Source organism: Punica granatum, chromosome 2 (assembly GCF_007655135.1).
Source record: "Punica granatum isolate Tunisia-2019 chromosome 2, ASM765513v2, whole genome shotgun sequence".
In the NCBI taxonomy this organism is placed as follows: Eukaryota; Viridiplantae; Streptophyta; class Magnoliopsida; order Myrtales; family Lythraceae; genus Punica; species Punica granatum.
The window spans coordinates 1108955-1124571 of NC_045128.1; the positions used below are offsets into that span (position 1 = coordinate 1108955).

Below are 15617 nucleotides of genomic sequence, written 5' to 3' on the forward strand. Positions count from 1 at the left end.
TTAGTAGACATGACATCATGTGCCACAGTGATATCTCATAAGAACATGTACACGGGTAATAAAGTACATAATAAGCTCGTGTCAAAATGATCTGTAACTCAATACGAATCCGGAATTATGTCTAATTCTTTGAAGTACTTTTTATTTATATTGTATCACAGGATGGAGAAGAAAAAATTGTTTATCTTTCTATCTTCCAAAAACTTCAAGATTCATGGTCTAGACAAAGGCTGTATATATTGATGAGTTGTATAATATACAATAATTTTATAAAATGTAATAATAAATTTCTAAAAATTGAATTTCATTTGCTTTCGAGCATAGGGCGGGCATGCTCCAATATACACATATACATATAATATGTTATATATGCAAGCGTACGTGTGCATAAATTCACGTACGTACGTACATCCGTTTGGATAGTTTTTCTCCTGATCCGAGGGAGTGCCGGAACTCTCCCGCACGTACGTGTCTGTCTCGCCCATCCTCAAACATTAACTTCTCGCACGTGCGCCCCCTCCCCATCTCCTCTTTCATCAAGGGGAAAGGGAAAGTGGACAGACAGCAGGAGAGAGAGAGAGAGAGAGTGACAAGCAATAATGGCGGAATTGCTGTAATTAATCAACCGAAAAAACCAAAAAATCTCCCCCTCCCAAAAAAAGAAAAAGAAAAAAAATCTTCCATTTCCGTCTCCTTCTCTCTCTCTCCATCTCTCTCTCTGGGTGTGTGTCTGTGTGGCAGTTTCCATTTCTGTAATCTGCCAATTTCACCTCCACTTTCGCTGACCCAAATTCCTCTCTCTCTCTTCCTTTCTCGCGATTTCTGTTACCTGCCTAACGGATTGTTCCCCCACCCCCCAGCAATTTGATTTGGGCAAATGCAGCTCGGGTTCAGCTCATATTAGGGTTTTGATTCGAGCTCAGCTGGTAGATCCGCCATCCCACCCCCGAGCTGCACGCCCCCCACCCCCAATTCTCACCGGGGGAGATCTCGCGTCTCTTTCAGTTCCTGATCCTGTTGGAAACTCTTTTATTAGCGTTGTGTTGGGATAAATCATAGGATGTGATGGAATCGTAGAGGCTTTTGAGCTGATCGATCGCTTTTCTTTGGGGAGAGAGTTCGAGCCCGTGTCATCATGGATCATGTTATTGGGGGTAAATTCAAGATGGGCCGGAAGATCGGAAGTGGATCTTTCGGGGAGCTCTACGTCGGTAAGCTCGATGCGCAATTGATGCGGCGTTATAGCTTTTCGTTGATGTGTCGCAGTGTGTGCGTGACCCCGGGTTTCATGATTTGATTGAATGCAGGGGTTAATATACAGAGTGGGGAAGAGGTTGCTATAAAGTTGGTAAGTTTCTCCGAGAGACCACGAATATTTTTCCAATTTTCCGTGTTTGTTGCCAGTGTGAACTGTGCTCGAAGCTTCACAGCTGACTTCGAGTCCAGATCTTGCTTTATGACGTTAGATAGTCAATGCGACCTGGTTCTCTTTGCGATAATTCCCTGGAAGATGCAAGCCTGATCTTGGCATCGGATGAAGTGTAGCTATGCTTATGAGTTGTTGGTTTTTAATTGCGTAGCTCTCCACATTATGTGGAACTTGGTGTAAGGACATGGTCCTCCTCTGAGATTTTTCATGCAGATTTCTGTAAAATTATGACAGGACAGTGTTACGATTTGGATAGATCTTCTGGTGGTCTTACTGGATACTTGTTATGGTTTTACTTTTGCAGGAGTCTGTCAAGACCAAACATCCTCAGCTTCACTACGAGTCAAAACTGTACATGCTTCTTCAAGGAGGAAGTAAGTTAACACTCTGCTGCTTTTCTGATGATAGACTCTCTTGTCCGATGCAAATACTGATCTGATTACTTTCTTACTGAAGCGGGAGTTCCGCACCTCAAGTGGTTCGGAGTGGAGGGTGAGTACAATGTCATGGTTATCGATCTCCTAGGGCCTAGTCTCGAAGACTTGTTCAACTACTGCAACAGGAAGTTCTCTTTGAAAACAGTGTTGATGCTGGCTGATCAGTTAGTATGTTAACGAATCATCTCATTAAGACCATCTATCTCTCCTTAGCATGTTTCGGGATTCATTCTGACAAGTTCTCTTCTCTCTCTGAAAAATTAGATAAATAGAGTGGAGTACATGCATTCGAGGGGGTTTCTCCACCGCGACATAAAGCCTGACAATTTTCTGATGGGGTTGGGGCGCAAAGCAAATCAGGTACTCGTTTACACACATACTATTTGGTGAAGGGAGCTCATGATTGTGAGTTCTTCACTAACCTATTGGTTTTATCACAGGTGTACATCATCGATTATGGCCTTGCAAAGAAGTATAGGGATTTGCAAACTCACAAGCACATTCCGTATAGGTAAGGAGCTTGCTGCTCATCATAAGTAAACTCGATGACAGAAAGCAGCGCATCATATGATGCTTGTTGATGTTACATTAATACTGAGCTCCTGCATGCATGTTTGGGACACTTTTTCTTTTTCAATGTACTTATTATTATCTGGCCCAACTTTTGTGTAAATGAATGGATAAGTTGTTATATCTCATGTTTCAATGTGTTGGAAGATTGTTGTCAATATCCTTCATCTTTTTGCCTTGTTTAATGTAACATTGGGTATTTCCTTGCAGGGAAAATAAGAATCTTACTGGCACAGCCCGATATGCAAGTGTTAATACTCATCTTGGAGTTGGTAGGAATTTTTGTTATATTTTCTTATCTGCTAGTAGTATTCTATCTAGTTTTGGACTTGACCCATTTGCAATTTTGTTTGATTCATGCAGAGCAAAGCCGAAGAGATGATCTAGAATCCCTTGGTTATGTGCTTATGTATTTCCTAAGAGGAAGGTTGGGAATAATGACAGCCCTTGTCCGAGTGTCATCAAATTCATTGATCACCTCTCGGCTAATATTTTGTTTGCTTCAGCCTTCCCTGGCAGGGTCTTAAAGCGGGGACAAAGAAGCAGAAATATGATAAAATCAGCGAGAAGAAGATGCTAACCCCCATAGAGGTACCATAATCTACATTCTCTTCAGTCTGTCATGCATTAACTAGTAGTTTTTGCAAATATCAGTTCCCCAGAAATTAACATCATGCAAAACCATATCTTTGTCTTTCCAGTTGTATTAATGGTGGAATATTCCTCTTGATTTTATGTTATAGGTGCTCTGCAAATCGTATCCCTCGGAGTTTGTATCATACTTCCATTACTGCAGATCATTGCGCTTTGAAGACAAGCCAGATTATTCATATTTGAAAAGACTCTTCCGGGACTTATTCATTCGTGAAGGTAATTGTTACTCCGGGAAAGGACGAATGGAATTAATGCTCTACAAATTTTCCATTTATGGGAATTCGGTTCTGGTGAGAGTTCGAGTAATTTAACAAATGGCAATGAATGTTGGATTTTCTATCATGAATCTTCGTGAGTTTGTGATAGCGTGTATTGTTTATATGGTCTTCCCCGACCCTGACATTTAAATTTCGTGCAGGATATCAGTTTGACTATGTATTTGACTGGACTATACTGAAGTATCCTCAGATTGGTTCGACCTCTAGATTAAGGGTTAGTCAATTAAATGCATTTAACAGGGTAATTATCTTCCTTGCTGTAATTCTGTATTCAGCTCCTTGCATTTCTTTACGCAGGCCACTGGACGAGCTGGTCAATCTGGTGAAAAGCCGGAAAAGCATTCAGGTATGCGTCTTTATAAGAAGGGATACTTTCAGATGGGTTAAGAAATGATGAAGAAAAGCTTACCGAAATTGCATCTTTTGGGGCTTTTAGTTCCAGTTGGCTCTTATATGTTCTACTTGTTTCATGTAGTGGGCCAAGAAATTCGCGACAAGTTATCAGGTGCAGTTGAGGTATTCACTCGTAGAAATGCATCGGGTGCTGGAGTGCATGGTGATCATTCAAAGCATAAGGCACCCGAGGATGGTCCCTCCAAAGACGTGGTAAATCCGTAGTACCGGGTCTATTTGTATGGCTTTGCTTTATTTTATGGTTGACCATCTAGCTTTCTCATTCCATTCGCTGAGTTTCCTTCATAGTTCCCCAACCCCCACGTGTTATCACGGTGCAAATATTTCCTGATCTGTAACATGAAAGTTTTGATTTTCCATTTGTCTTTGTTCTTGGAGATGGAGACTGAAACATTGAGAAAAAAGTAGTCCACAACCAGCACCAGAAAACTGTGAGATGGCATGTGATGGGGTCCTCTATTTGGTGTTGGGAAGGCAATTCCAACTTGCATGTTTTCTTGTGTGAAAGATGAATCTAAACAGAACCAATCCTTTTAGTAATAGTTTTTTACTTAAGCTTCATTCTCCATTGCATCGGCAGCATGATCCCGAGAGAGTGCGGACTTCTACTTCTCGACATGGAAGCACATCGAAGAGGGCTCTAGTCTCAAGCAGCAGACCGAGCTCTTCGGGAGAGCCGAACGACAGCAGAATAAGTCGCCTGGTCTCAAGCAGCGGCCGCCTCTCCACGAGCCAGAGGATTCTGGCTGAGTCTGAGCCCAGACTCTCCTCCCTCTCCCGGCCGACTTCGTCACGTGGAATACGCGATAATCAGCTCCGTAGCTTCGAGCTCCTCACTATTGGGTCCGAGAAAAGGAAGTGATAATTGGAGTGGGCTGTCCTGGTTTGTTCCTCTGAGTCCAAGAAAGAGAGTATTTCTCATGATGTTGTTGCATTGTTATCTTCGAAATTACGAGGACATGGTGCTTCATAATTGTGACTGGTTGTGTTGTTGTAGATTAATGTTCGTGAAGTTTACTGTAAGGTTTTATTTTGTTCCTTTGTTGAAGAGAGAAGACACTTGTACTTTTTCAATCAAGGATCACAAAGGGAAAAAAAAAATTAAAATACGAGTGCTTGTACTGATTTTTTTTTTTTATTTCTCGATCAGATCACAAGATTTTTTTAACATATTAATTGAGGTTTTTCCTTTAAATTTTTTTTAATGAGAGACTGTTCAACTTTAATCATATACAGACCACAAGGTTTCTCTTTACCCTTTTTCTGTGGCTCTCGTCTTTCCCTTCGTGAAATTATCGTGTCCATTTCTCGGCTTTTGCCATTTGTAAAGTATTTTTGATCAAGGAGATCCCTCCCAATGGTGGCCTTATGGTTGTGGTTAAAGTTTGGGTAATGATTAATCTCTCAACGCTATTTTGCTTGGTACGGTAAAACGAAAAGCGATTGCGATGAGATGATCTATCTATAACTTGTAGAGCGGTGTCCATTCCCTTCTAATCTTCCATACCAATTATGGCGCGGTTTCCATTTGTAGCATTTTATGCTTCTCTATGTAAGGAAACCTTTGTAGGGAAAAAAAACTCATTCGTTCGTTCGTTCGTTATTTCAGTTGACAAAGAATCCTCTTTCATAACTATTTTGATACTTAAACTAGGTGGTCTCAGTCGCTTGTGACTCTGCCATTATTTAATGTACCATTAAATGGAAAGTTTATTTCCACAGTTAGCTTTATCTAGCATGCTCATGTACAACAAGTTAACAATGTGTTCTTATTACCTGACAAATACGAACATGGGGTAGAGCATGCACACACGCACGGCACATTTCCACTCGATATGTAATGTATATATGTATGTATGATATATATATATATATATGTATGTATTTTGGCCAAGTATGTATGATATGATGTATAATAATAAATAAAACTTCACGTGGCCTCTTGGACCCTTGGTACTCGACGAAGATCTAAAGAACATACTATACGGACATCATCTGCACGTGACAGGCACGTGCAAGCCCCTTCTATTCGTCATCCATTTTTCCTAAAAAAAATATAATACTATATATATGGTTTTTAATTTTCTCTCGCTGTCCTCCCCCCAATCTCTCTCATCTATCTCTCCTTCTTCGACTCTCTCGTCTCATCCCTCTCTCTCTCTCTCTCTCTCTCTCTCTCTCTCTCTGCGGCAAAATTCCAGCAAAAATAATTCCCATATGATTAAAATTTTCTCTTCTTCTTCATCATCTTCTTCTTCTTCTTTTGCGTCTTCTCCATCTCCATCGATCCCGAGGAAGCAGCCTCTCTTACGTAATCTCTTACTGCCCCCTTCATCATCCATCTCCCTCCTCCTCCCCGCCCGCCCGTCTCCGCAGCAATACTGAAGCCATCAATCATCCAATTCAATGGAAGATCTAGGGTTTACTCCGCTCCCCCTCCGATCCACTCGTTAGCATTCCTCGCCATGCTCGCTCTAGCACTCCCTAGGCGGATATAATCCTCGCCGCGATCGAGTTTTGAGCTTCGAAATAACTAAATCTGAGGCTTTCTGATCTGCGATACAGCTGCTTTTTATGCCGTTTTCTGTCGTTCCGGTGGATGAGCTGTAGAGAACTTTGTTGCCTTCGATGAATGATAAAATGGCGGATGCTGTTGTTGGCGAGGTCGGGTGTTCCCTGGACACTGACCTTTTACAGCTCAACGAGGTGTCCTCGTTTGCCCTCAAGTCGCACCCTGGCTTTGTCGACAAGGTCTTCGACCAGTGGCTCTCACTTCCCGAGACCGATCGACTGGTACTTTGCTTGTCACCTCATACCTCAATGGACACTTTTACAAATACATGTTTAATTTGTTTGTGGTGATGCGTTGCAGTTGCTCTGCTGATTGTATGTACTGCGGATTATTACTGCGGATTATATCATTAGAAGCTGAATAATGTGTCAATGGCGTTAGCATGTTGGCGTCAGTAATCATATTGTATAACACCTTATATTTACGCGTGTACTGATGAGAAATGATTGCCGAAGCCGGCAATGCACAGGAACACTAGGATAGTTCTTTGAATACACGGTTGTGCTGAATGCAAGGAGTAACTGGTGATTCTCGGTCAACATTTGGTTTCCAGTTTTGAAATTGTGAGATTTTGGGGATCATATTAGCGGTTATTACAGTTTTGCTCCTACTGGCTTATTTGGAGCACATAAATTCCAACAAAAGAATAGTCCATTAATTTCTTTCCTTGTATAGAGCCATCAGTGGCGGATTCAGCCGCACATGCGAGTCTTGGAAGTTTGTGGTAGTTGTTAATTTTCTACTAGCTATAGACTAGACGTGGCAGTACGGGTTAATAGCCTGTAATTCGTTTCAGGTTGACCTGGAATGGCTACGAAAGTAATATTTAGTAAAATTGAGTTGAAAAAATGTGTAGTTCCTTTAAGCGGGTTAAAGGATCAGCCCGCATAATATGCTTGACGGACTGCTAACTTTTTCGAAGAATTCCTTTTTTAAATTTAAAGTTCGTGAACGTGTTACAGTAGATCCTCTAACACCCTATTGTTGTAAACAACCTCGTCCAAAACCTAGACTACTGCCACTTATGGTTATATTATGCCAAATTTTAAGTAGTGTCTAATGAAATTCATATATTTGTATTTCCCCTCTACAGCTGTTTATTAAATCCTATACGGGGAAAATTTTTCACATAAACTCAGAATAACCTTAAATAACGAGAAAATAGGAGGAACTATATCCTGTTTTCCGAAGTACATATTTCTCTCTGTGAGCTTGGGGCAGTGCTGCACAGATTCATATTTGGGTACCTTACACTCGATAATATTTAACTGACATCTTGTTTCAGCCAATAACATGGATTATACTCGCACTTACTAATATATCAACAGTAAAGTTTGATCCTGGAATGAATAGATGATTTATACTTACCAAAAACTGAATATGCGATTCTTAGCATAGATGGAAGAAAATACTTTATGATGATAATTGTTAGCCATAAGTACGGAGATACTTTCGCAGCAGGTTGCCATATCTGGAAAGTAGCTGATATTCTATTCTCATTTGTCAGTGCATTTGGCTTGTTATTTTGTTTTTTGGACAGAAACAAACTACATTTTCCTCCATCTATTATTGCTTTGATAAGTTTTTCTTGCGTTTATCCCCCTTCCCTTCAGCTATGCACAAATAAAATTCATTGATGTCTGCTGCTTTATTTTCAGGTAAAATCATTGCTTAATGATGCAAAGGCAGGCCTTTCTTTGAATGTTTCTGGCAGCTCTTCCAGTACAGCATCTGCTGCAGGCAATTCTTTGCCGTCCATGTTTCCTGCCGGCAGTGCACCTCCACTTTCTCCCAGAAGTACATCTGGATCCCCTCGTGTAATGAAACAGAGAGCTGGCCCTTCTAATTTAGGTTCTCCTTTGAAAGTGGTCAGCGAGCCTGTCAAAGAGTTAATACCCCAGGTTTGGAGAAAATTCTTCATCTTCTTATTTAATTTTTTATAAGTTGCAGTTGCACAGCTGTTCTTCCTTATTTTATCTTGTCGTGATGTTGCTTGTGTTTCAATTCTTGTAGTTTTACTTTCAAAACGGTCGCCCACCTCCAAAGGAGCTGAAAGACAAATGTTTAATGAGGCTTAACCAATTTTACTTTGTCTACCCTGAAGGACTGAAGCCACCTGGTAGGATAATGTTATTCGTGCTATAAAGTGTTTTTTAAATTCTTAAAACTGTCGATAAATTGTGTTAGATATTGTTAGAACCATTGTCTTATTTATTTTCTTGTTTATCAGAATTCAAGTTAGTCACGAGAGAAATTTGCAAGCTGCCATCTTTTTTCTCAACATCCCTATTCGGAAAGATTGATGTTAATAACACAGGCCTTGTGTCAAGGTATGCACTTCTCTGCCACTTCATTTTGACAATCTTCTCGCTGACTGCTCATTCATTTAAAAAAAAAAAAAAGATAATTGACATTGAGGTGATGGATGTACCGAAAATTTTGGCATCCTTGTTGGGATTAGTTTACAAGGTCCTCCAGGCAGTTGGCAAATTGCCAGGAGATCTTTTTTCCCCTGCCATTGTACACTTTCCTTGCTTAGTAGTCAAAGTACTTGTTCGTATTTCTTTAAACTTGGTTAATAGCAGTAGAAAGGGAAATGGATTTTTAATATATTTCTCCACAGTTTGATCATTTTCATTATGCAGGTTGTTTTTACTATATATATACACATGTATGTATATATAGGATCATATATATAGCGCTAATTGTGTGTGTAGAAATATTTGTTAATTGCTGACCATAATAGGTTTCTGCTACATGGTTAATAGGGATGCATTCCTCGATTATTGGATCAACAGCAACATGATGACTCTGGATACAGCCACCCAAGTTTATAGGATTTTAAAACAGCCTGATCTCAAATACCTCACTCAGGTCTGGCACCATTCATCATTTGTTCATTCAGTCTGCAAATTTATTGCCTTATCTATTTTTAAACTGTATATTTTGCACTTCTGCTGTGTATAATTCGAACTGTATCTAATTGTTGAAATTTATGTAGGGTAGGGTGTCTTGATTTTTACCTTAATATGTACAAGCTACATTGTCTCTTGCAATACTTTCAAACTACGGTGCTTTGTGCTTTGGTCTTTAATATCTTTATTGATTAGGATAACCTTGTAAAGCTACGTATGATTTCCGTTTTCCCTCTGTATAACAGGAAGACTTTAAGCCTGTGCTTAGAGAACTTTTGGCTACTCATCCTGGACTAGAATTTTTGCAAAGTACCCCTGAATTCCAGGAAAGATATGGTTAGTTGCAAATCCCTTCTTTGTTGTTAGCTGTTTTGTTTAAATGATTCCCTTCGTACTGCCCATTTATATTTGATCTTTGACTTGGTGCTTTCTGTAGAACACCATTATCTGTCTAAAATTGCAAACAATGTAGTGAAAACCTTTAGCATTTCCTATCATTGTTGAATAGCTTTTACCATAAAAAAGAAAAAAAAAAGGTTCTGCAAACTGAGGGCTTAATTATTGTATTCTATGAGAACACCTATAAGCTTTAGTAACGTTATTGTTACACAGAGATACTGACACAGAGATATGAGGTTTATTTTGAAATTTTGCTTTGCTCCTGTTGCTTTTTTCAACCTCTCAGCGTATTGGTTCATCTACTATAAGGTTTCCTCATCATCTGATAAGACCTTTGTTGTTGTGTTCCAGCCGAAACTGTTATATACAGGATATTTTACTACACAAATAGATCTGGAAATGGACGTCTTACCTTAAGGGAGCTCAAACGTGGAAATTTGATAGATGCAATGCAACATGCGGATGAAGAAGAGGACATTAATAAAGTCCTGAGGTAAATAACTGCAATGAGCAAGTCTCAAGAAATTATCTGAAATAAAGATTGCCTTCACATATTTTGTGAAATTATGTAGATGCTTTTATTATTTATTTCTCTCCTTATGATTTGGTTGGGCCAAATTAAACTAGCCCTTTTGCTAGCCGATCTTTGAAATACTTCAATGGTCATAAATTGGTGCCGAGGACATAGTAATGTTTTGAAAAATTTACAAAAGAATTCTGATCTGATAACTACTAGCTGTTTCTTCTATATCTTGTGGTTTCTTCATCAGAAGTTCCTTTTGCAGGTACTTCTCTTATGAGCACTTCTATGTTATTTACTGCAAGTTCTGGGAGCTGGACACCGATCATGATTTCTTGATAGACAAGGAGAACTTAATCAGATATGGGAACCATGCGCTTACGTACAGAATTGTTGAAAGAATATTCTCACAGGTTTGAGTGCTGGTAGTAGTTTAGTGTTTGATATTTATGCCTTGTGATAGATAGTTTTGTTATGGTTAACTTTTTTATTTTAGCATTTCAAGAATACAATTTTCTTTAAGTAAAATTATTTTCACTTTTTTCCACTCAGGTTCCTAGAAAGTTCACTAGCAAAGTGGAAGGGAAGATGGGATATGAAGATTTTGTTTATTTCATATTGTCTGAGGAGGATAAATCGTCTGAGCCTGGTCTTGAATTCTGGTATTTTAAAGCTTCTAATTTTCTTGATGGAAATTATGACTTTGTTAATCATGATTAATTGTGGAAATTGATGGGCCATATATGCTTGCATTTGAAGCCTCATGGTCAACAAGTAAAAGAAGTGGTGAACTGAAGTGATATGATGCAGTTTTTTTCTAGCTTTTATTTCTCACACGGATTGGATGTTACCATTATGTTATATATCGTATATGGTTAATAAGAGATTATCTTACTTGCTTCTAATTTTCTTGATGGAAATTATGACTTTTTTAATCATGATTAATTGTGGAAATTGATGGGGCATATATGCTTGCATTTGAAGCCTCATGGTCAACAAGTAAAAGAAGTGGTGAACTGAAGTGATATGATACAGTTTTTTCTAGCATTTATTTCTTACACGGGTTGTATGTTACCTTTATGTTTTATATCGTAGATTGGTAATAAGAGATTATCTTACTTGAATCAGTGACTGATTTCAGAGTTGTATTTTCTTTGTGGATGATGATAGGTTCAGGTGCATTGATTTGGATGGCAATGGAGTTTTGACGCGGAATGAGTTGCAATATTTTTATGAGGAGCAATTGCATCGAATGGAGTGCATGGCCCAGGAACCAGTGTTGTTCGAGGACATTTTGTGCCAGATAATTGATATGATTGGTCCAGAGGTACGCTTTCATCTCCTTTTCTCCCCAGATGATTTTTCCATGCTTTCATGTTATTGAGAGCATCTCAATAGATTTTCAGGAAACTTTGATTGCTAGGCCACTTTTATAATGGAATGATCTGAGAAATTTTAATTGAGAAATAACTTATTTCTGAAATTTCCTTTGACTAGTATAAGCCATAGATGAACTTTACTTGCCAGCTCCAGTATCCATCTTCGTCTTATATATTGAAAACATAAAATTTTAATATCTGCCTCTGAATAATTTGCCAAGTACCATCTTATCTAAATCAGAGAAGAGGTTTCGCAGTCCACCGTTATTTGCTGAGTAATATATGGTACACTTCAATGTGAATGACCTAGCAAAAGATTGTACAGTGACTTGATCTGGAATTTCCCGGATGTATTTTTATGCAACTTGGCATATTATTGAATTGGAAGTTTTCATAGAGCTGATAACTTCATAATCCGTAACACTTCCGAGTTTCTGGTTGCAGAATGAGAGTTATATTACTCTACATGACTTGAAAGGTTCTAAGCTCTCTGGAAGTGTTTTTAATATTCTTTTCAACCTCAACAAGTTTATGGCTTTCGAGACTCGTGATCCCTTCCTAATTCGCCAGGTAGTGATCTCCTGCTCTTTCCCTAACCTCTCCCTAGAATGTCAGGGAAAGTACTAGAAGCATGATACTTGCCACGCCTCTACTAACTGGTTTTGCCTTGGAGCAGGAGCGTGAGAATCCCACCTTGACTGAATGGGATCGTTTTGCACATCGAGAGTATATTAGGCTTTCAATGGAAGAAGATGTTGAAGATGCCTCTAATGGCAGTGCAGAAGTGTGGGATGAATCACTGGAAGCTCCTTTCTGAAAGTACCCAGTAAGTTACTCTTTATTTCTCAGCTTAATGATGCAACAATGCATCAATATTGTTCCCCATCTTGTCACTGGGTTAGGACTCTTACCGACGTGCTCACACCATTTGGGTTGTTGAAAATTCAAAGAGGGTAGTCTTACTCTTGTGACTCTGATGATGTAAATCCTTTTGCAGTACGAAAATATATTGTTCTTGTGCTTGTCACGAATTATTTGTCCTTTGCCTTTACTTCGATTTCTCCAGTCTTTATGGACCAGCAAACCCTTTTTTGTTTGTACTGCATTTGCATTACATATATTTATCCCTATTCATGACATTTCTGCATTTGCATTACAAATAATTATTTAAAAAAAAAGAAGAAAAAAGCCCCTTTTTTTTTGTACTGCATTTGCATTACACATGGACTTTATTTTCATATGCCCTGATAGCAGAGTATTGCTTTTGCAACTCACATTAGGAAAGAGTTCATTTTTTTGAGTGATAGAAAAGTATCATAATGGAAATATGAATTCCCTCGAAGGCTTATATCTTTTCATGGTATTGTTGGTTGCATTTGTCTGTGATCATGTGTCTACAAAGAGCCAGAGTATTATGTTATAGCTTATGCATATGGGTAATAATGCTGCAATTATTTTCTCATCAGTTTGGCCGCAGATTAGGTGCTTGAGGGCCAGATCATTCTTCGAGACAAGCAGCTCATTATTGGGTGAAGCTTGGAACAGTCCCCAAACGGGCTTCTGCAGAGACTTTTAACCTTTACTGTGGGCCACCCGTCTTCACAACCTGCTTTCATTATTCACAGGATGATCGAACCTTTTGTGTTTGAAAATGATTGGCAACAGGAGTTTCCTGAGCCTCCAGCTCTCTGAAGTTACCAAAGTGAAGGTCTATTGGGAGGAGAGGTAACGAGTCGAGACTGATCAAAATTGATGCCCAATGGATTCTTTCCCTTCATTGTAAAATATACCATTACATGCTCTTCTTTTAGAGATTTATATCATCGATCGTTTTCTCCAGCTTGAATTTTTGAATTGTTAGTTTCGATCCTCCTAATGTACCGGCAGTAGTCCGTTTTTTTATTCTGGGAAGGTGGCATAGTTTCTCTCTTCATCTCTTGTTTGGCTTGGTGGGTTAGATTAATGAATGCTCATTGATAGATCGATTCTCATAAGTTCTTTTACTTTCCTTATAATTGGGATTCTGAGACAGTTTTCCAATCGTTCAATAAATGTTTTGTCACATTGGTTTGGTCCAATTGATTCCATTTGTGCTGTCGATTTCCAATATATGATTGTTCAGTAGATTGAGTCAATCATAGCTGTTAGTTACTGTTGTTGTAAAGAGGTGGGACCCATTGATCCAATCGATTGCGATTCGCCCGGCCAGAGCAGGGATAGGTTTCTTAATCCACGCTCGTTTTCTCCCTCGACTGCTCCTGGATTGTATTCAGAAATCGCTGTTAAAATATAATCACATAAATTTAAACATTTTATTTATCCATCCATGAGGTAGATCGGCAGCTACTCTGATACCGTAGAAATTATGCATCATCCTCGTACTGGTGGCAGCTTCATCTCGGCTCGTGACTTTTCATGGAGATATACTGAAGCAAGAATTAGAGAATGGGGCAATTTTTGGATCCAATCATGCGTTTGGTTTCATAATAGGATTTTAAAATCAGATTTTGATTTTGAAAAAGAGTGGTATAAATGGGATCCACCCTTTGACTTTGTATGAATTATTTTGTTTTGTTGTGGAAAAAAGTGATATAAATGGGGCTCACTTTTTGAATTTGTATGAGTTATTTTGTTTTGTTGTGGGTAGAATTAAGTTAGAATTGTGATTCTAAAATTTCATTCACAAACCAAACAGGCCAATATATTCAGTTGAGGTCTCATTCGAAACATTATTCTCCTTATGCGAAACGTTATTGTTCAAGTACGAAAACATTTTGTACAAAACATCAATCGAATGATTCGTATATGCATGCAGTGATTGATGGTTCTATACGAAATGTTAATTCTGCTTGTAGAAAATGTTTCTCCTTTTACGAAACATTATTGTCCGAATATGAAAATATTTCGTATGAGCGCAGTGGCTGAATATTCAGTCGCTTGACCTTAAGGCATGGACGGGACTGCTTTTGAGCGATACGATTAATTTCTTTGTGTGTGATTAATATGTCTTTTACTTAAACACTACCCCCAGAGCGACCAGATATATTGGTGTGTTTGTTTTAGAGTTGAGTTAAGTTGAATTTTGATTTTAATTGGGTTGTAATGATTATTTTGTTGAATTATGAGAAAAAGTGTGAAAAAATAATTAATAGTTTAGAGAATTTAATATTAAAAATTAAATTGACTATAATGGAGGTGTATGTGGATTTATGTATGGTCCCCACCTTTTTGACTTTGAAGAGTTAATTTTTGTTGTGTAGTGAGTAGAGTTAAAATTATAGTTAAAATTTTAAAATTCGATTGCGAAACCAAACTGAGTATATTTCTCTTGTGTGCAAGACATGACTTATTTATATTTTTCGGTTACACACGACTTATTTAATTTGTTCAGCGACACTTATTTATTTGCTTAATATAGTCATAACAATGAGTCTTCACTATATTTGACCCGATTTTCATCGTTTCGGTTATTGCATATAATCTTAACTAGTTCAATATAGAGTTGCAACGCAATTATCGATGTCTATCAAGTTTTGGTACTTACTAGTAAATCATAATCATTGACCTTTGGAAGCAAGTTTCTAGGTTTGGTCCCAAACAACGGTCACTAATGCCACTATCCTAACATGGATTCATCTTCAATTTTTATTTTTATTTTCCCTTTTAGAACATCTCCGTTATAGTATGGACCAACTTTATCAATTTCCTTTCATGAAAATATTTGAAACTATACATAGTATAAGAATGAATTCTTGTTTTCTGGTATATCTTAAATAAAGATTATTATTCATATGCGATAACACCTATTTTGATAATTCAACTTCAAATTTTCATTCGGTCCTTTACAAAAAACAAAAAAAAAGAGTAAAAAGAAATTCAGAAATCCAACCTAAGCAATAGTCATGCTCTTAAATATTTATGGAATAGTCAATATCATGACATGTTATTCCCTACCATTTATATGTAATAATAATAATAATAACAATAATAGTATGTATATGTACATGGCCATGAAATGAATATCCATGCACGTGACGGACACGTGCTGTC

At 38.1% G+C, this 15617-nt stretch overlaps 2 protein-coding genes across 3 annotated transcripts; both read left to right on the top strand.

The window, feature by feature from the left end:
- Positions 1–633: 633 nt before the first annotated feature.
- LOC116197282 (casein kinase 1-like protein 10) lies at positions 634–4891 on the top strand. The gene is made up of 14 exons (XM_031527378.1): positions 634–1211; positions 1308–1348; positions 1734–1803; positions 1886–2034; positions 2131–2226; positions 2307–2377; positions 2647–2708; positions 2800–2863; positions 2943–3027; positions 3180–3306; positions 3509–3582; positions 3666–3714; positions 3844–3974; positions 4363–4891. Exons 1-14 carry the CDS (start codon positions 1136–1138, stop codon positions 4642–4644), a joined length of 1377 nt encoding a protein of 458 aa, XP_031383238.1. The 5' UTR covers positions 634–1135; the 3' UTR covers positions 4645–4891.
- Positions 4892–5878: 987 nt separating this feature from the next.
- LOC116196471 (serine/threonine protein phosphatase 2A regulatory subunit B''beta-like) lies at positions 5879–13645 on the top strand. Of its 2 annotated transcripts, none has more exons than XM_031526204.1 (13): positions 5879–6575; positions 8013–8255; positions 8368–8473; positions 8585–8684; positions 9123–9228; positions 9515–9605; positions 10020–10161; positions 10454–10601; positions 10741–10850; positions 11359–11515; positions 12012–12137; positions 12244–12393; positions 13034–13645. In XM_031526204.1, exons 1-12 carry the CDS (start codon positions 6411–6413, stop codon positions 12382–12384), a joined length of 1635 nt encoding a protein of 544 aa, XP_031382064.1. In that variant the 5' UTR covers positions 5879–6410; the 3' UTR covers positions 12385–12393; positions 13034–13645. The 2 variants fall into 2 exon arrangements, with proteins under 2 accessions (XP_031382064.1, XP_031382065.1); XM_031526205.1 differs by having other exon boundaries at positions 13045–13645.
- The last annotated feature ends 1972 nt before the right edge of the window (positions 13646–15617 follow it).